This window comes from Culex quinquefasciatus, chromosome 2 (assembly GCF_015732765.1).
Source record: "Culex quinquefasciatus strain JHB chromosome 2, VPISU_Cqui_1.0_pri_paternal, whole genome shotgun sequence".
NCBI lineage: Eukaryota > Metazoa > Arthropoda > Insecta > Diptera > Culicidae > Culex > Culex quinquefasciatus.
In genome coordinates, this window is record NC_051862.1 from 22,721,675 (window position 1) to 22,743,402 (window position 21,728).

A 21,728-nucleotide genomic window follows, 5' to 3' on the forward strand; every position below is an offset into this window, starting at 1 on the left:
ATCTTATGATGAAAGCAAGGTATCATTAATGATGTGTTTTCCAAAAGAAATTGAAAAAGCAATTTTCACCAGGAAGAATATTTTTAATCGTACAAATTCTTAATCAAACAAGCGTTTATGACAAACGCTAGCATAGCTAGCTTCCAATGCGCAAGTGACGACACACACCGCGGTTTTGGTGTAGGGTAGACTAGTCATCAATGAGACACGGGGAACAATGATAAAATGGCTCTCACAAGTCGTAGTTTCAACCAATCAGGCTCATATTTGGGGGAAAGGTGTGTCTACTGGATACACGTCTGCCATAATAGTGGCTTTAGTTATGGACGCTCTCTTGAAAAGTTATTCATAAATGTTTGATTCTGGGGTGTAAAAGTAAAGTATGAACAAAAAATATTTTTTCGCTCGTAGGCTGCCATTTGTGTGTGTGTGTGTGTGCAACCAACCAAACGGGACCACGCGGTCGCTTCTTACAAATTGAGTTGTTTCCATGTATTTTAGATTTTAAATTCTATACATGCAAATAACTCGCATAGGCATTTGGTAGGTGTTAGCTCTGCCGAGCTTCGGTGACCCATTTCTACGCAGGCTAGCCGTGCGCGAGGTACTTCAGCTTGAATCGACAAGCCCCGCCCTAAAGAACGTTTGCATCAATCGGATTCAAACGTTATTCAGCACTTCCGAGTCCTTGTCAAATGGACATAGACCCAGCACGTATATAGTTTGTGGTAGTAGTATTCTTAATTCTACCAATCCAAAGGACGGGGGATCGAACCCCTGTTCGAGCGACTTTAATGTTTCGTTCATGTTAAGAGTTTCAAAAATTCATATTTCCTGATCTTTCTCGTTTGGAGCAGATGGGAATCGAACCCAGGATCATTCGCTTACAAAGCGAACATCGTAACCAGTCAGTCACGGCTGCTCCATATTTCCAATTGGAAATTTCTCACCCGAAAAGCAGCATCATCCGTCAAACCGGCAGCGATTACATTCACTATTTCGTCACGAATCCGGTGACTTCTCGAGCCGCCTGCATTTTGAGCCGCTCAGAAATCGAGCCGCCAATCTCAGCAAACGTTGCCTACTCCCGCCTCCTTCACTCACTACTCAACTCCTTCAACATTTTCCTCAGCAATTTTCACAACTTTACAACAATACAAATTTGTAAAATCCACCCATTTTTTTTTTGACGGCCACCTCCTGTATCGGCAGACCAAAATCTGACCAAAATGTAACAAATGGATTCAAAAAACTCCGTTCGGTGACCGAGATTTCTCCTCAAAGTGTTACTTCTTCAAAACACCCAAATTACATGAAAACCTGCAAAAATCCGTCTGAATTCTTGTACCACTCAAAACACTACACTACCGAAAGAACTTCTCACGGAACTGTCCCGCCGGAAAGTCTAAAAATCGCGAACCGTAAAACGTCACGATGAAAAATTCGAAACGAAGAGAAACCAAAAAACGCGGAGCACAAATTCTTCGCTCGTAGGCTGCCATTTACACCAAAACTAATATTTCTTCAAATTTCTTTCGACGTTCCATAGGGATTAAGTTGGGCTACAATGTCCTTCCATTAGATTTGGCCAAAATTCTGAATATACCCAGAATCCAGGGCTGTCTCATTGTTCCCCACTCATTTCAGCCCATGGGTAACAATGAGACATTTTGATTTTTCTTCAATAAACTTTTCAAAATCGATGGAAATCTTTCAAAACATGAATTAAAAGTGATTTTTGGCATATTTATAGAGTTTAAACTTCATTTAACCAAAAATACAAAGTTATTTGGTATTAATATATGGATTTTACAAAATTTAAATACTTTTTAGTGTAACTTTTGTTAATAAAAGTTTCATGTTGGCAAAATTGCTCTAAAATGTTCAAGGCAAGTCACCTGCAATGGAACAATACAAAAACATGATGTTTTGCTAGAAAAATGTTGATTTTCGTAGAGTGTCTCATTGTTCCCCAGCTGTCTCATTGTTCCTGCCAAGTGCGTCTACAATGAGACAGTTGAATAACTCTGGCTGTAGACGTCAGATCGATCTCATATTTTGGTCAATGTCAGAACACATTAAAAGAAAGAAAATGCAACAAAAAGCTCATTAAAACATGCTGATGAAAAAATGAGAAAAATCGTTGAAAGTTGAAAACCAAAAGTGTCTCATTGATGACTACCCTCCCCTACTAGTTTTGGTACGAGCAGGCTTGCCACAAATACAGATTTTTTGGCACATACCAAACACTCAATCGAGTATAACTTTAAAGAATAATATTCTTACCAAAAACTGAACATGCCAAAAGATGCTAACAATGTTTATCTTTTTGGCCAATTTAACAAAAAACTGCTCAAATTTATTTTAACTGTAAAAAAAATCGTTTGTGTTTCGGGCCTGTGCTGAAAAATCTGTATTTGTGGCAAGCCTGGGTACGAGCCCAAAAACCGAACAAAGCATGCGCAAAGCAAAACCGAGTTAACCGCACAGTGGGAAGCTTGCCATTCAGCATCTACGAAAGTGAGAGAGTCAGAGATAGCCATTTTTACAACCGCACCACTACACACTCAATCGCGAGAACCTTAGGTAGATAGCCATTGGCGTTCTCTATCCTATCTATCAGTTCCTCTCAGATTCCAAAATATCTATTTAGTTTTCTTCCAGTTAGTTTTCCTTCAGTTAGTTTTCCTTCAGTTAGAATAACTCGCCTTCACACAAAGCCGTCGTTTCTGGTTTGCACCGGATGCAAAGCAAGATCGCCCCAGCAGCTGGACACCGAGTTGCGGCTGAGGACAAAACGCAAAGGCCAGCAGAGCCAACCAAGACCCCTACACAATCCCCCTTCCCATCCCATGCCTTGTCTTTAACATCAATCCCTTCCCTACTAACCCCGAGTAGGCCGCGGGTAATCGGCTCCCCTCCCACTAACATTTACACACAAGATCCTCTGTAATTATTAAGTTTTTTGTAATTACAAAAGCCGACTCGGTCCTAACCAGGTCCTAGTACCGAAAAGGACCTAATAAAAATAATTTTATGAAAAAAAAAAAAAATAGCCATTGGCGTTGCGAGCATTGAAAACTTTGAAAACGATATAAAGCTTAGAAGCTTCGAAAGCTCCTATTGGAATCCAATGAACTCTGTTAAATAAACTTACGAAATCACGACATAATGAAGCCTACTTAAAGGCGATTTTAGGAGCACACGGGAAACAAATTGTTTGTAGCGGGATGGATGTCCTAAGTCACAAAACATTGGACAGTTATGCAAAAAACGGACAGAGCAAAAGAAACCGAAAAGCTACGATATCTTACATAATGAAGAAAACATCGGTAGACAAGCTACTACAAACGAGTATAAGTCGAGCCAAAACATATATGCGCCAGCATTCTCGCGCCAGTATTCGAAGTTCAACTTGACAACTTGTCGACTTGGCGACGAAACGTCGAAATTCGATGCAGTGTGATTTTTTAGCGATTTTTCCGATTTAAATTCCTGCTGTATCTCTTATTTATGAAGATGAAAATGACGTCCAGCCATAAAGTAAAACCTATACCTTTCTTTAGTAAGAAAGGCAAAAAGAATAACAAAGACTTGTTCGAAGAATAACTAAAAGTGTTATAAGTCTGTTATTACAATAACAATTCAATAACAGAAAAATAATAACGACGAATAGCTAAACTTATTATAAATAAAAGAAAATGAAGACTGAAAAACCAAGTCTGTCATATAGAAATTGCCAAAAACCACAAAAAACCGTTTTTTCAACATTTTCATTTTTAAACCCGCTGTATCTTCCCAAGGATTGGACATAGGACAATGGTCAATATGGAGACTATTATGTAAAATTGTCTGGAGAATCGATTCCTACTATCGGTTTTAAAAAAATTTGACGTTTAGACCACTTTTCAAAAAAACAGGTTTAGTAAATGTTTTTTGTATTATAAAATAAAAAATACAAAAATATTTAAATACCTTACGCCCTTCTCACATGTTATTTCCGAGTACTATTGGCTCCATATACACAAAAATGGCCTATATACCTAGGATAGCATGTCTACAAAGTTTCATTGAAATCGGAGAAGGTCGGGTACAAAAGTACCAGAAAAATACCTGATTTGAGCTGGAATTGCTCTATAAATGGTTTGAACTTATTGAATACAAAGCTGTGAAAAACAGTTTTCAAGATTTTGTAATACTTAAATGTTATACCAGGTCTTCTATTTTTTTAAAGATACAAAACTGTTTTTTTATATCGCAATGTTTATTCTTTAGACAACTTATTTTTGTCATATTAAAATTGACAAAAATACCAAAGTTATGAGAGTTTAAAGATATAAAAACTATAAAAAATCCCATTGAAAACAATGGGGGGGGGTCTTGCAAAATGTAACGCAGTTTTTGAGGGGGGATTCAACCTTGTGTGACAAAGTGGGACATAGAGGGGAGGGGGGATTAATTTTGGTCGATTTTTGCGTTACATGCTTTATGGATGACGCCTTATAGGTATAAATAATTTTGTTATGATACATTGAAAGCGAACTTTTCGTAATATTTTTACGAATGTTTATTTGACAATATTTTAAAGCTTCTGTATTGGATAGATTGTTTATGGAAGAATTTTTGAATATCGAAAGTTTCTTTAAAATTAAAATTAATTACAACATGAATTTTTTTTGTTTGGCTCCGTTTATGCGAAAAATTCAATAGAATCAATTTGATCCTATACTTTAAACCGGTCCTGTGTGCATGACGAAGCCCGATTTTCAAAAAGTTTGTTTGAAAAAAAGATAAAAATATATTTATATTTTTCATATCAAAAATCGTCTGTTTTTTATTTTTCTATTTTATTTAAGGGTACACAGCAATCAAGGAAGTTGTAGTCTTCTTAATCTAAAATTGTTTAACTTACGGACCCAATCCTGAAATAATTTGATTATAAAATTTGACAAATTTGGTTGTAAATCTTTATAAAAATAGTAGCTAAGGGGATGAATAAAAATATATATCGATAGTCCCCGTAGTTTTGAAGGTACTAAAATATCTGTAACAAAAATCTGGGTGCATAAGCTTTGGTTGATGTGCTCCGGTAAAAAGCAAAATTTCAAAATCGGGCTTCGTCATGCACACGGGATATGTCTTGCAAGTCTTCATCTCAAATTTCAGCCAATTTGGTCCATCCCATCTCGAGATATCGTGGCACCCGTAAATCAACTCGGTGTTCAGAGAAAAACGCTCACAAAGTTCGAAAGTTCGCTTTGCGCTTTGTAAATTGTCTCTTACTCAGTTTAATCATGAAATATCTTCATGAAACTTTCAGGAGTGATGGAAAACCATGTTTTAGTGGATTTATTAAATTTTCTGAAATATGAAATTTTTGATTTTCTACATGCATGTAACCCATTAAGGTGATTTTCAGATTTTTTCACAGGTATTTTTTGTAACCTTTTATATTAGGGAAATTTTGAAGGGAGGGAAACAAAAACTTAAAATGAAATTTGGATTGACCAAACATGATTCAAACAAATCAATCATTACGAGCTTTATGATTATTTGTTTGGGATCAATTTATACGAAACAAAAATTTTAATACTTTTCGATACAGCAATTGTAAAATGGGTTGCACTTACGGAATAAGATCTCAATCAGCTATTTAAAATGCTAAAATTTGATTTAAAAAAAATCTGAAATAAAATATAAAACCTCATTTTTATTTAATACATTTTACCTGACTGATTTCCAACAACACTGCACAGGCCCTGAAATCTACCAGCTCGCCATGTAACACAGCAAAGCAGCGCTTACCTTAATGTTTGAGTAAAAAGCGTCAATATCCTCGAGAGGCGTGGAGGCCAATTCCGGAGGGAAGCTGCCCTGCATTCGAACAGGGATCGGCACTCCCTGCTCGAGTGTGGAGTCCGGCTGGGGACCTTCATCCTCGTCCTCATCGTCGTACCGAATCTAATCGACGCCGCGAAGGTGTGACACACAATGTTTTTTGAGAAAAAGAAAAACCGCAAAGATAAAGGGAGGGGGTGGGAAGATAAGAAGAAAAGTTTATATTAGTAAATTGGACGGTGACAGCGGGGGTGGTGGGCGTGAGAGATTGCGGTGGTTCAACATTAGCGTGTATGTGTGAATGTTCTGAAAAAAAATGAAACGAAAAAATAACAAGACCAAAAAGAAAACATAGAATGAAATATACCTTAAAAGACGATAAATTACACAGTTTGGCGACAGTTTGGTTAACCCCAGTTGGTGTTGGGGGAAATTTGACTGAATTTTTCTAAACCAAAAATATTCAGCAGTAAGACTAAACACAATTTGATATATACAGCAAAATACAAGTTATGTACACCAAACGAAGTAACGACATGTGACAAAACAACGTACGATGAAAGTAGGAGAAAAGTTAAGCCATTTGAGCGCACGAGATGAGATTCTAACTCAAAGTACAGAAAGTTGGTACACATTTGTAGAGACGTTGCCAAAACGACAGACGAACTAAGGTTTAAAGCTTAAAATTATTGAGAAACGCAAAACTACCGGAAGATAGTGTAAATATTGTAATCTTTTTTTTTTTAATAATATTCCTAATTGCTAGTTTACAAATTACTCGAAGGTTCAAAGATGAATTCAAATTTTTAATCAATCAAAATCTACAGGGATTTTATAACAGTTAATCTTCTTTGAAATGGACTACTTAAAGCCATGATTTACATGACTTTACTTAAATATTTTATATTAAATAATAAAGAATGGCAAAGGGTTTCCACTGTAAATGTCCTATCCCACAATATCTGGAGCTAAGAAATTTGTGAGTCTGTAGCATTGTTGCTCTATTTGTCCACATTTCCATAATAACCGAACTTAGTAATATATCGCAGCTGAGACGAAGGAGTGTCACATTTTTCCCTCTTCCAGTGTTGCCAGTGTATCGCAAGAAAGTCTCGCAGGAAGAGATGACAGCGCAGACGATCGACGGAGATGAAACTCTTGAAAGCCATTTGAATTTCTAAATATGTTTGTACAAAACCTTGGAATGTCCCTGTGTGTACGTGTCGTTAGAGTAGGGGGGAGGGGAAACTTCCTTCATATTATATATTTAGGTCTCTCGGATATCACACTGGCAGCAGCGCAAAACACACTTCTTCCCCTCGTCTTGCTCCTTCTCTGGTGAATATAATCGTTATTCTTTTTCAACGCCCGGAGGAAATCGAGAAGGCTCGGCTCGCGAGTGTGAGCGGTTTTGCTCTCTCTCATCCGCAATCGATTTGATTGACGCGCGAGCATGCCAGCCAGGGAATGACAGTGCAGATCACGGTGGGCATTTTGGAGAATATTTTATAACAATTTAATTTAAAAAAAATGCATAAAAATAGGATAACTAAACTAAAACACAAACATTTTTAATGCTAATAATCAAAAACCTTTACTAAAAATATATTCACTTTTTTAATTTTGTGCTATAGTTCAAGATAGTGTTAAGTCTAATACCAATTTTATGTGTTAAGTCTAATAACAATTTTTCAAATGGCCTACAGTTTTTACAATTTATTTTTAGATAAAAAATTAAATTCACAATCAGAAATAACCATTGTTATAAATTTATAGTCTGAATTTAGGCTGAATTTAAAAAAAATGCAGATATTGCTAAATTTAATTCTCGAAAACTCAAAAATTTCAAAAATGATCAGTATTTTTTTAAAGATGAAAAATAAAATGCAGTGGATTCTTCTGCTGTAATTAATAAAATTTACTTTCAAATTTTAGAAACAAGCTTCATTTTTGAAAACACCCAAAACAAAGGTTTAACTATTCAATAAAAATCGAACAAATCGTTTCCGAGATATCGTAAGTCGAAAGATGAAGGCTAGTTTCTTTAACCCTCTACTGCAAAATAATTTTATTTGGAATTTTTTTAATTTTCTCTTGTTCAGAAGATTATTTTTTGCAACTTTTGTTCTGCTAAAAACGTTACTTCTCTTGTTCTTGCATTTGTATTTGCAATTATCTGTTTCAGTTAATGTTTGTTTCCAATAGTATGGGGCTAGTATACTACCACCTTTTATCTTAATATTTTGTCTGTTTAGTTTTTTATGTTTTAACATCCACTTTTCATTTTTTGCATGTTTTTCAAGATTTTTTACTCTATACGAAACCATTATTTTTTAAATTGCTTAAAAATGCTCAGCAGCATAGTCTGGGACAATACAAAAATTACATTTTATTTTATACAATGATAATACAATATAATAAATAATAATACATATAATAAAAAAAAAATGAAAAGCATAGTGAAAGCTGACCCCAGAAAAAAAGATTTTTTTTAATAAACATTAGCAAATTCACATAAAACAAGTTACACTAGCAACCCTAAAATTGTAATTAATTTTAAGAGTTTTTTTTTTTATTGGAAAAAATGCCATTTAGAATCCATTAAAATATTTTTTAACAATTTGTTGGATTAGGGGTAACACAGGTTTTCGCCTACATTATACAGCATTTGACGTATTGACCACAGAGTATATAAGATCTGTTTCTTTTTTCAAAAATGTTTCATTTAATTATTTTTAAATCAAATTTACAAGTCCAATACTTAAAACTAACGTGAATTTTCCGAGGATTCCGAATATGACAAAATTGAGACCAAAAAGTGCCGCTATGGGAGTCTACGGAGCAAAAACTAACGTTGTAAAAAGTTTGTTATAGAAAAACCGAAAAACTACGAGAAAAACTGCGATTGGCCAAAAATTATTACCGTAGGCTTATAGTCCATGAAATTCCCTAACTTTTGACCTATAAGAGTATGGGTGTTGGAGGCTGTTGCAAAAAGATATTAAGGTTTTAAAAAAATCAATTTTTAACAGTAATTTGCAAAAGCTATGAGAAAAAGTCAATCCGATCCTGGATCTTGGTCTATGGCCCATTTAGAAGTGCTTCGAAAGTCCTTTCAAATGCATCTACGAGAGTTGGAATTGATGAAGTTGTACGGAAATGCGAGCAATTTTAAGATTTTTTATGTTTTTTGGACCTCAAACTTCAATGCCCGTTTTACCCCACTTCCCTTTGTCGTAGAGGGCTCATATTTGGCATGAGTTCATCTCATGTATAGAAAAACAAACACTGAAAGTTTCAGTGTCTTGCGAACCTTCGTGGTGAACGGACACTAGAGCTGCGGTATTTTTTACTACCTAAGCTCAGAAATATTTCAAAACAAAATTCACAGTCTTTTTAAAGACTACCTGAGTTATTTTCCAAAATTCTAAACAGTCTTTTCAAGACTAACCCCACCTGAAATTTTGTTGTATTTTACAAACGAAGCCATCTTTTTAAGAGAACTTTGCTTGCAAAATGCGTCAAAACAAAGGTAAACGCAAATCTTCTGAAGATTTGGTCGTTACGTCGGTGAAGCGTTTGAACGCTAAACCGGCTAACGGAAACAGAAAAAGAAAACAGCCTCTTCTGAGGTCTGATTCTGATTCTGAATGTGAGGTCAATCCTCCAATTCCATTGACAAACAGTTTCGGTGTTTTATCCGAAACTGATGACAAGAACCTTCTCCTCGTACTGAGCCTTCTGCCGTCGAGAAACGAGTAAAGGCTCCGCCAATTGTAGTGACTTCCGTCTCCGATTTGGCCAGCTTTCGAACGCAACTGAAGAATTGCAAGGAAACTTGCAATTTGAAGGTTTCGTTCCAGCTTGGTCGAAGAGGAGAATGTCGCTTGTTGACGGAATCTTTACAAGATCACCAAACTTTTGTTGGTTATTTGAAAACCACAAACACAATTTCTACACGTATGAGACCAAGAATGCTCGTCCATTCAAGGCGGTCTTGAAAGGTCTCTCCAACGACTTGTCGGTGGATGAGATCAAAAACGAACTTAAGGTGTTGCTTGGCTTTGCCCCATCCCAAGTAATACCAATGAAGAAAAAATCAAACGGGAATATTTCTCGCTTTGGTTTGACTTCACAATTTTATCTGATTCATTTCAACAGAAATGAAATCAACAATTTGAAACTTTTGGACAAAGTACAGTTTTTGTTCCATGTACGGGTAAAGTGGGAACATTTTAAGAAACATGGCGGTAATGGCCAGAATCTGACCCAGTGCCGGCGTTGCCAGGCATTCGGTCACGGTACTGATCATTGCGCCATGGTTCCAAAATGCATGGTTTGCGGGGATTCTTCTCACGACAAGGACAATTGTCCCGTGAAAGAAGTCACCCAATTTAAATGTGCAAATTGTGGTGGAAATCACAAATCAAATTTCTGGGATTGCCCCATCAGAAAAAGGTTTTGGATTCTCGTGCTAAGCATCAGCCGAAATCCAAACCGAAATTTTCTCAAAGTCAGGTTGTACCTGCATCTTTAAATCAAACGTTCGTGCTGTCTCCCTCGAACAAGCTAGAAATACTTCTACCATTGAAACAGGCAACGGTATTTCTTATGCTAACGCTGTTTCAGGTTCATCCACGAATTTTAAATCCTCTACCAATTCTTCCTGAAATTGGCCAGGTACCTCAAATTTCATTTGAAAATGTTTCTGCTGGCAACGCTTTGGGATCTTCTGATCTCGGCGATGTTACGTTTGAAAAATGACTTTTTGCAAAACTCACTGTTTGGTTTGATTCAAACAATGAGTAATGCTACATCCATGATGGAAGCTATCCAGATTGGATTAAAATTTGCGAATGATGTTGTTCTTACCCTGAAGTTTAATCATGGATCTAAGTAATTCCATCAATATTATGAATTTTAATGCTCGCTCTTTAAAAGCGAAAGAAAATGAATTTTTCAACTTTTACGAGTTCATAACGTGCATGTTGCTGTTATAACCGAAACATTTTTAAAAACTGGCACTTATTTGAAAAGTGATCCAGATTATAAAGTTATAACTAATAACCGAATGAATCGAAATGGCGGTGGAGTTGCAATAGTTATCCACCGTAGTATGACTTATAGCACGTTACGTGACTTTAAGTTAAAAGTTATTGAAAGTTTGGGCATTGAACTTGAAACTTCTTTTGGGAAAATTATGATTGCAGCTGCATATTTGCCATTCCAATGCACTGGGGAAAATAAAAATTATTTCAAAGGGGATTTGAATAAACTTACTCGGCATAGATCTCGATTTTTGATCATCGGTGATTTTAATGCCAAACACCAATCTTGGAATAATTCAAAAGTAAATTCCAATGGTAAAATTCTGTTCAGAGATTGCACTTCTGGTCTTTATTCGGTTTTATACCCGAATGGGCCAACTTGCTTTTCTTCTGTTAGAAATCCATCAACAATTGATTTGGTGTTGACAAATCAAAGTCAGTATTGTGGTCCTTTAGTGACTCATGCTGATTTTGATTCTGATCACCTTCCAGTAACTTTTTCACTTTCTCATGAAGCAGTTACCAGACCCAATAGTTCTGTGTTTAATTACCACAAAGCTAATTGGGACAGGTATCAGCATCATATTGAGAATAATTTAAATCATGATTTTGTTTTAGAAACCAAAGCTGATATTGATTCAGCCTTGGAATCTTTAACTAATGCAATTTTGGATGCTAGGAATATTGCTATTCCTAAAGTCCAAGTCAAATTTGATTCTCCCATTATTGATGACGATCTTCAGCTTCTGATTCGTCTGAAAATGTTCGCCGAAGACAGTATCAACGTTCTCGTGATCCTGCACTGAAGCGAATTCAAAAGATTTGCAAAAGGTTATTGACCACAGATTCACTCTCCTGCGAAATGAAAAGTTCGCAAGAGATGTCGAACAAATTAAACCTTATTCCAAACCTTTTTGGAAACTTTCAAAGGTTCTTAAGAAACCTCAAAACCCATCCCTTCTTTAAAAGATGGTGATAATATTCTATTAACTAATGGGGAAAAGCTCAAAAACTTGCTCAGCAGTTTGAGAGTGCTCATAATTTCAACTTGAATGTTTTGAGTCCTATTGAAAATCAAATTTCAATAGAATTTCAGAATATTGTTGAACAAGAATTTTCATCAGATGAAGTTTTTAATACGGATCTGAATGAAATAAAATCTATTATCAAAAAATTTAAAAATATGAAAGCCCCTGGTGAGGATGGCATTTTTACATTTTAATTAAAAATTACCAGAAGCAACTTTAAGTTGCTTGGTCAAAATTTTCAACAAATGTTTTGATTTGGCATATTTTCCCAGTAGTTGGAAAAATGCCAAAGTAATTCCGATTTTGAAACCGGATAAAAATCCTGCTGAAGCCTCAAGCTATCGGCCCATTAGTTTGCTTTCATCTATTAGTAAATTATTCGAAAGAATAATTCTTAATAGAATGATGACGCACATTAATGAAAATTCAATTTTCGCTGATGAGCAGTTTGGATTTCGCCTTGGGCATTCAACTACTCATCAGTTGTTGAGAGTTTCAAATTTAATTCGAAGCAACAAATCTGAGGGCTATTCTACTGGCGCTGCTCTTCTAGACATAGAAAAAGCATTTGACAGTGTTTGGCATAAAGGTTTGATTGCGAAATTGAAAAGGTTTAATTTTCCGATTTATATCGTGAAAATTATTCAAAATTATTTGACGGATCGTACTCTGCAGGTATGTTATCAGAATAGCAAATCTGATCAACTACCTGTACGTGCTGGCGTCCCTCAAGGAAGCATTTTGGGTCCAATTTTATACAATATTTTTACTTCTGACTTGCCTGATTTGCCCCCAGGATGTCAGAAATCACTTTTTGCTGATGACACAAGCATCTCCGCCAAAGGTAGAAGCCTTCGTGTCATCACAAGAAGATTACAAAAAGCTTGGATATTTTCAATTCTTATTTGAAAGAATGGAAAATTACTCCAAATGCTGCAAAACTCAACTTATTATTTTCCCTCACAAACCAAGGGCTGATTTTCTTAAACCAAAAGTCATCACATTATAAAGATGAATGAGGTAAATTTAAAGTGGGAGGATCAAGTGAAATATCTTGGACTTGGTTTTGACAAAACCTTACTTACAAGGATCACATTGAAAGTATCCAGGTTAAATGTAACAAATATATTAAATGTTTGTATCCACTTATAAACAGGAATTCTAGACTTTGTCTCAAGAATAAACTGTTAATTTATAAACAAATTTTCAGACCTGCCATGCTTTATGCTGTGCCGATCTGGACAAGCTGTTGCTTAACCAGGAAGAAAAAACTTCAGAGGATTCAGAACAAAATTCTGAAAATGATTCTGAAACTTCCTCCCTGGTTCAGCACCAGTGAACTTCATCAATTAGCCGAAGTTGACACTTTGGATGTTATGTCCAATAAGATAATTGATGCATTTCGACAAAAATCATTGCAGTCTTCAGCTGCATTGATCCGCTCTTTATATAGTTTATAAGTTAGTTTTAAGGTATCCCTTTTCCCTTTTGTACATGTAGGACCTCCTACATTTGAAATCACTGAATAGCGAAAGCTACAATATTTCATGAATAAATGAATGTTGCTAGTATTTAAAATTGAGGTGAAAAGTCATCGTTTATGATTGGACACTCAATAATATTTTAACTGAATGAATGTACATGGAAAAGAAATTTGAATAAATATAAATTAAAAAAAAAAAAAAAAAAAAAAACACTGAAAGTTTCATCCAAATTGAAGTACCTCGATACGACCTCTAGAACAAACCAAGCAATATTTACAAATACTGCCTCTTAAGACACCAAAACGATTAAAACATATTTTTTAAGATTTTGAGTTTTTTATATTCACGTGCAAATTTTTTATGGTAAATGTTTTCTTTATGCATAGGAAATTTATTGAGAATGTTTCATCCAAACAAGATTTTTTATAAAAAATCCGAAAATATTCGGAAAAAATGTTCAAACTAATTTTATACTGGATTATTTTTTCTGTTTATTTTGCATTTTTACACAAGCAAAAACTGTGTTCAAAAAAATATTCAATTTTATAAATTGTTGATGTTACTCAAGACAAAAAGTATTTAAACGTTATAAAAATAGCAATTTTTAAACATTTATTTTTTGCATTCCTCTCAATAAGGCCGATGCAAATATTTAAAAAAGTTTTTGTCCCTCGGCCCTGGCCGAGGTCAAGGGGGGGGGCAAAAAAATAAAAAAAGATATGAAAATTTAAATAACAAGCCATAATCTTTACATTTAAATGAAAAAAGTGTTTTGAAATGCATTTTACACTAGTTCAGTTGTTTTGCAATCATAAGTTTTCAAAAAATCTAAGATCTGACAAAAACAAAAATTGTATCGAAAAAAATTATTTTGCATCGAAAATTTTCAAAAAATCTTAAGATTATTTAATAAACCCAAACATGCTTAAAATGATTTTAAACGCAGGAGAATGTATTTTAATTTGATTTCAGCTAGCTGCCCTTGAATTTTCACTGAAATTTTGAAGTTTATTGTAAAAATATTTTTTTTGCCCCCTTATTTTTCGGGCCAATTTTGAAGGGGGTGACAAAACTTTTAAAAATATTTGTACCAGCCTAAGGCCAAAACAACTTTATTTTAGATGTTTTGACTAGGCGATGGTACAAACTGTCAGTTGCGGGAAACCAGAACCATTTTACATTTTGTAGATAGTTTTTAATTGTTTTCATGCCAAGCTGAATGTAGTGGCACTATATTTTTGAATATTTTTTTATTGACATAAGTTTTTCACGAAAAGGTTTTTTTAGAACGAAATGTATGAAATGAAGTTCATACTTTTAACTGATAGATTCAAACATAGCTCTTTTAAACTGCAATTATACATTCAAAATCTCAATTGTTTAGCCATTTCTAAATGTTAGTAATGTTTACACAATAAGTTGTTTTCTTATAGAAATAAAAGATATGATTAAATTTTAAGCACCAGTATTTCATTAGAATTTTTTTTTTTAAAGAAGATCGAAACAAGTGTCAAAATCGGTCAAGTATGGATAAAATCCGTTAAGTTGATTTTGAGAATGTTTCCATGTTTTTTTAGTCTTGATTAAAATATAATATTTCGCAGCTAAAATTTCATTTTTTAAACGATTTATACCATTTCCCAAATGAGCCCCACCGTGATCCGAGCAGTTGGTTTGAAAACCCCCATCCTCATTTCATCTCGAAAAGTGAAACTGGATGACTGCTGATTTCCCATGTTTTCCCCTGTTGAGGAGCAGCAAGAAAGAAGAAGCCCACCAAGGAATTTGAAGGAGTGGCGGGGGGGGGGGGGGTACGACGAGGATGGGACTTCAATCTAGTGGCATCAAATCAATTTCAGTGAAATGTTGAGAATACATATTGCGGGTTTATCTTCCGGGTGAAGCAACGATGACGACGACGACAAAAATGGCAATACTAGAATAGGAGGAAATGTACTTGATATTTTTTTCAGTGGTATTTGAGCCGATCTGTGTTTGTGTGCAAGTGTGTGTGTGTGTATGTGTGTGATGTGTGCTTGTGTAACTTGAGAGGATTCCAAAGTCATGCCAGGATTAGTTATTTGATCGATCTGGTTGAATCACAGACAAATAGATAACTCATTATGCTTCCGGTTATACACGGAGAAATCTGTTACAAGGTTGATGTTATCTGTATGTAGAACAATTTTTGAAACTCACTTTTTAATCTATTGATCTGTGGTTTAAGAATTCGATTGAACCGTTGAATAATGTATGTCACTTAAATCTATGGAGACGCATGGTTGTTTGTTCCAGAAATTCTTCCCGTGTGATGACAGACAGCCATCAACCGAGCCAATAATTATTCACTTTAATTATTTCACAACTGAGCCACCGAACTGGTTATGATAATTGGGCACCCCTCCCATCTCTTCCTCAAGTTTCAAAAATTGAATATTCTCAATTGGCCAGATAATCGCGTCATCGGCGGAGTCCACTCCCCAGCACTGGTGGACGACCCCAGGACAATTAAAAGTAATTAAAGGTTCGCGCGGAGGCTTGGCCCGGTTAATGGTTTGTTTGTACGTTTATGATGGCATTTATGTGCTGTTTCATATTCCGAAAAATAACGCGCGCGCTCCAACAGATGCCAACCTGTCTCTGCTGGCCGGTGGACGATTCCACCACGGGAATTGGAACGCACCTTCGTTCCAGGCGGGCGTGAATTATGGTGTCGCAATTAAGGTAATACACGTTCAACTGGTGACGAGTACAAACAAAAAGTCACAGCGTGAAAAAAGCATGATGGACGTCGCCGGTTATGTTATATCTCCGGCTGAATGAGTTGATTGCTTTATGCAAATATTTAAGTTGAATGAGCCTTAATTAACCAGTATGTTGTGTTATCAATGTAAAGAATAATTAGAATGACATTTTCTTTAAAAACAGATCATTCTTTCAGTGAATCGCGAGTACTAAACGATTATTGGAAATTTTTCGTTGCATGAAAACATTGTTCCTCAGGCTAAAACCTAACAAAATCAGGGTGACCTCGAAGGTTTATGCAACATCTTATTACTACCGTATTACACAAAAATCCTTTTTAGGGGAAAAAGGATAAGATGTACTCTATTGAGGGATAGTTCTGATTTTGAGTGTACACTAGGGTGCCCAGAAAAAATTACCCCTGTACCTCTAGTGGAAGACGGTTTTTTGGGTTATTTTAACCCTTTCAGGCCTGATGGGTCATATATGACCCAAAAACCAAAATTGTCTAATCTGCCCATAATTGAAAATTCGGCTGTTATGCCAAATCAAGTATTCCAAGAATAACGCGTTTTAGTGTTTGTCACAAAATCTCTGTCAAGGCTATTTCCCATAAGAGTGGCATATTAGCCGTTTTGTTTTTGGCATCGGCAGCCAAGTCTAAACACTATTTCAGTGAAATTCAAGTTCCAGAAGATGCGTTGGAACATCCTCTACCACCTGGTGCTAATATCTCGTTTTTGCCAAAAGTGGATATTAGCCGTTTTTTCAATGGTGGGCAGTAATGTAGTCTATAATTTTCGCATGGTCCTCAGGATCATTTTTCCATCACTAATTAAATTTTTTTTTTTTTTTTGAAAATTCAGGCCTGAAAGGTTTAAGCATCTGTGCCAATTTTGAGGGAAATCGATAACCGGAACCTAAAGCTGGTTAAAAAAATTATACCAAAAATACTTTTTAAATCGCTAACGACTTTCCTGGATCGTGTTTCACAAGTTTTTCTTGTTCAACAAAGTTGTAGAGCATTAAATTTCAGTTAAAAAATCACTTTTAAGGATATTTCGATGGAAATAGCCTACCCTGCAAACACAACCGTAAGAAATTATTTCACATTTTTTCGGTTGTTTTTTATTTGGGTAAATGTCAGTCAGATTTTGCTCATATTCAGCCCAGAGTCCTCATATAGCTCATGGAACAATATTCAGCTTGTGGAACTAAGTTTTGAATACACAAGTTCCATATTCTGGGCACCTCAGTGTACACGCACGATCAAAATCACTCAGACATACACAGAGTAATTAAAGCATCTGTCAGATTTGAGTGAATATCATTCAGAATTGAATGGAAATTGAGTGAAATTTATCCAGATATTAGTGGAATTCACTCAAATCTGACAGACGATACATTTACTGATTTCTGAGTCAAAACCGAACCTACTCAGAAATGAGTAAAGGGACCATCTGTCAGATATAAGCGGATTTCACTCAGAATTGAATGAAAACTGAGTGATATTCATCCAGATACGAGTGAAATTCACTCAAATCTGACAGATGGCCCTCGTCACTAATAGAGGAGAAAATCGTGACGTCAGAAATGAACTCAAATCACTCAAAGTTCATTTTGTGAGTGACTTTAACATTTTGGCCTAGTTTGACAGCTACCTCGTTCCCAGGTTTTCTGTGGTAGAGAAAAGGAGGCGAATACTTTATGAAAATCATACCTGTCAAAATTCCTAGCCTAAAAATTTTGTCGCGAGTTGCTTTTCTCCTCTTTTTGATGAAAACTGAGTGATTTGAAATGAGGGTGTAGACAACCAGTTGCTGTTTATTTACATTTTCAGTAGCATTGTCCACCAAACTGAACTTTCGCACTTTTAAATTGCGATTGACAGCCAAGAAACAAGTGAGCAAACTCGACAGGCTTTGATAATTTTCTTCATGAAATAAAGGAGAAAAGCTCGGAACTTAACCTCAAAGGTAAATAACCAAATGAACTTTTTTGACAGGTGTCAGTGCCGGGACTTTGCATTAAAAATTAAAATTGTGTTCCGGCTGTTCCGTTTTGTATGGACACTAACACGGTTAAGAGCACGACAAGGACACGGCCACGGGAATGTCCAGGAACAGGCACCTACACAGCCAGGGACACGAAAACTGTCAGAAGCACGGGCACGAACACGGTCAGGAGTCCGGACAAGGAAACAGCCTAGAGCACGGGCACGGGAACGATCAGGAACAGGCAACTACGTGGTCAGGTGCACGTACACGAACTCGGCCAGAAGCATGGACAAGCACACGGTCACTAATACTGAAAAAAAACTCGGGTTATGACGTTTCGCACAATCGGAAGCAAATTTAAATTCAAAAAACTGCTAAGTTCCGATTTGACACCTGTCAAACCACTCAAATTGCACTCACAAAATGAATACTGAGTTCTTTGAGTTCATTTGCTACGTCACGGTTTTCTTGTCTATAGAGGAGAAAAGCAACTCGCGACAAAATTTTGAGGCTAGGAATTTTGACAGGTGAGCAGTTCTCTAGGATTTCGGTCATTCGATTTTTTTTGTATTTTTTAATCCGACTGAAACTTTTTTGGTGCCTTCGGTATGCCCAAAGAAGCCATTTTGCATCATTAGTTTGTCCATATAATTTTCCATACAAATTCGGCAGCTGTCCATACAAAAATGATGTATGAAAATTCAAAATCAGTATCTTTTGAAGGAATTTTTGATCGATTTGGTGTCTTCGGCAAAGTTGTAGGTATGGATACGGACTACACTGGAAAAAATAATACACGGTAAAAAAATTTGGTGATTTTTATTTAACTTTTATCACTAAAACTTGATTTACAAAAAACACTATTTTTAATTTTTTATTTTTGATATGTTTTAGAAGGCATAAAATGCCAACTTTTCAGAAATTTCAGGTTGTGCAAAATCACTGACCGAGTTATGAATTTTTAATCAATACTGATTTTTCAAAAATCGAAATTTTGGTCGTAAAATTTTCAACTTCATTTTCGATGTAAAATCAAATTTGCAATCAAAAGTACTTTACTGAAATTTTGATAAAGTGCACCGTTTTCAAGTTATAGCCATATTTAAGTGACTTTTTGAAAATAGTCGCAGTTTTCATTTTTAAATTAGTGCACATGTTTGCCCAGTTTTGAAAAAATATTTTTGAAAAGCTGAGAAAATTCTCTATATTTTGCTTATTTGGACTTTGTTGATACGACCTTTAGTTGCTGAGATATTGCAATGCAAAGGTTTAAAAACAGGAAAATTGATGTTTTCTAAGTTTCACCCAAACAACCCACCATTTTCTATCGTCAATATCTCAGCAACTAATGGTCCGATTTTCAATGTTAATATATGAAACATTTGTGAAATTTTCCGATCTCTTCGAAAAAATATTTTGGAATTTTCAAATCAAGACTAACATTTCACAAAGGCCAAACATTCAATATTACGCCCTTTTAAAATGTTTGTCTTGATTTGAAAATTCCAAAATATTTTTTCGAAAAGATCGGAAAATTTCAAAATTGTTTCATATATTAACATTGAAAATCGGACCATTAGTTGCTGAGATATTGACGATAGAAAATGGTGGGTTGTTTGGGTGAAACTTAGAAAACATCAATTTTCCTGTTTTTAAACCTTTGCATTGCAATATCTCAGCAACTAAAGGTCGTATCAACATAGTCCGAATAAGCAAAATATAGAGAATTTTCTCAGCTTTTCAAAAATATTTTTTCAAAACTGGGCAAACATGTGCACTAATTTTAAAAATGAAAACTGCGACTATTTTCAAAAAGTCACTTAAATATGGCTATAACTTGAAAACGGTGCACTTTATCAAAATTTCACTAAAGTACTTTTTATTGCAAATTTGATTTTACATCGAAAATGAAGTTGAAAAATTTTACGACCAAAATTTCGATTTTTGAAAAATCAGTATTGATTAAAAATTCATAACTCGGTCAGTGATTTTTGCACAACCTGAAATTTCTGAAAAGTTGGCATTTTATGTCTTCTAAAACATATCAAAAATAAAAAAATTAAAAATAGTGTTTTTTGTAAATCAAGTTTTAGTGATAAAAGTTAAATAAAAAATCACCAAATTTTTTTACCGTGTATTATTTTTCCAGTGTAGTCCGTATCCATACCTACAACTTTGCCGAAGACACCAAATCGATCAAAAATTCCTTCAAAAGATACAGATTTTTGAATTTTCATACATCATTTTTGTATGGACAGCTGCCGAATTTGTATGGAAAATTATATGGACAAACTAATGATGCAAAATGGCTTCTTTGGGCATACCGAAGGCACCAAAAAAGTTTCAGCCGGATTAAAAAATACAAAAATTAAAATTGAAGAAAAAAGACCGATTTCGTAGAGAATTGCTCAGGTATGATTTTCATAAAGTATTCGCCTCCTTTTCTCTCCCACAGAAAACCTGGGAACGAGGTAGCTGTCAAACTAGGCCAAAATGTTAAAGTCACTCACAAAATGAACTTTGAGTGATTTGAGTTCATTTCTGACGTCACGATTTTCTCCTCTATAGAGTTCCCAGGTTTTCTGTGGGAGAGAAAAGGAGGCGAATACTTTATGAAAATCATACCTGTCAAAATTCCTAGCCTCAAAATTTTGTCGCGAGTTGCTTTTCTCCCGTGAGCAACCCGTGACTTCAGAAATGAACTCGAATCACTCAAAGTTCATTTTGTGAGTGACTTTAACATTTTGGCCTAGTTTGACAGCTACATTGTCCCCAGTATTCTGTGAGAGAAAAAATGAGGCGAATACTTTTTGAAAATCATACCTGTCAAAATTCCTAGCCTCATAAATTTTGTCGCGAGTTACTTTTCTCTTCTATTTTGAACTTCCCTTGCAAGTTCGACAAGTTGCAACAGTAAGATCGATAGAAGGAATTGCGCAATAAAATAACTAAAAAGCAAAACTTGCTCACTTCCAATCATAGTAGGAAGTTTAATCTTTCATCGTCAGCATTTTCCATTTTCAACATGTTGATAAAAAAAATGAAATTCATGAGGCTGGTTTAAGTAGTTTATTTTTTTGTACTGATGTACTTATGAATCTGGTTTTAATAGATAAAAATCATTTTTTTTATAAATTATTTTGTAGACAGTACTTAAAGGGATGAATAAAAAATCATATCGATAGTTTCCGATTTGTTGAAGATACTAAAATATTTGTACAAAAATCTTGGTGGAAAAGATCTAGTTGATATGCGCCGTTAAGGATCATTTTCAAAAGAGAGGAAGATAACTTCAGAAGTTTTCGATAATTCAATGTTTAGCTTGAGTGCAGATCCAGAGTTTTTTTTGAAAAGGTCCAATAAACCAAATTTTCATTTTTTGCTTTTTGGGTGTTTTTGAAAACCCCTGACTCAAGGCGGTTCTAAAAACACCCAAAAAGCAAAAATTTAAAATTTGGTTAATAGGACCTTTTTAAAAACAACTCTAGAGATGTGCAGAAGCAGGGAAGAAGTTTTTTCAATCTAATTTCCAATATGTTTCATCAGCATAGATTTTTTTTCTCCACATCACGTGCTTATCTAAGCCAA

At 35.1% G+C, this 21,728-nt stretch overlaps 1 protein-coding gene across 50 annotated transcripts in view; it reads right to left on the reverse strand.

The window, feature by feature from the left end:
* Positions 1 to 21,728, reverse strand: part of LOC6052303 (sodium channel protein para) — a 228,697-nt gene that overhangs the window by 110,920 nt on the left and 96,049 nt on the right. For all 50 annotated transcript variants that reach the window (XM_038252955.1, XM_038252972.1, XM_038252954.1 and 47 more), the window contains one exon: positions 5,806 to 5,961. In XM_038252955.1, the coding sequence (XP_038108883.1) occupies positions 5,806 to 5,961 (156 nt within the window). The remainder of the gene's footprint in view (positions 1 to 5,805; positions 5,962 to 21,728) is intronic.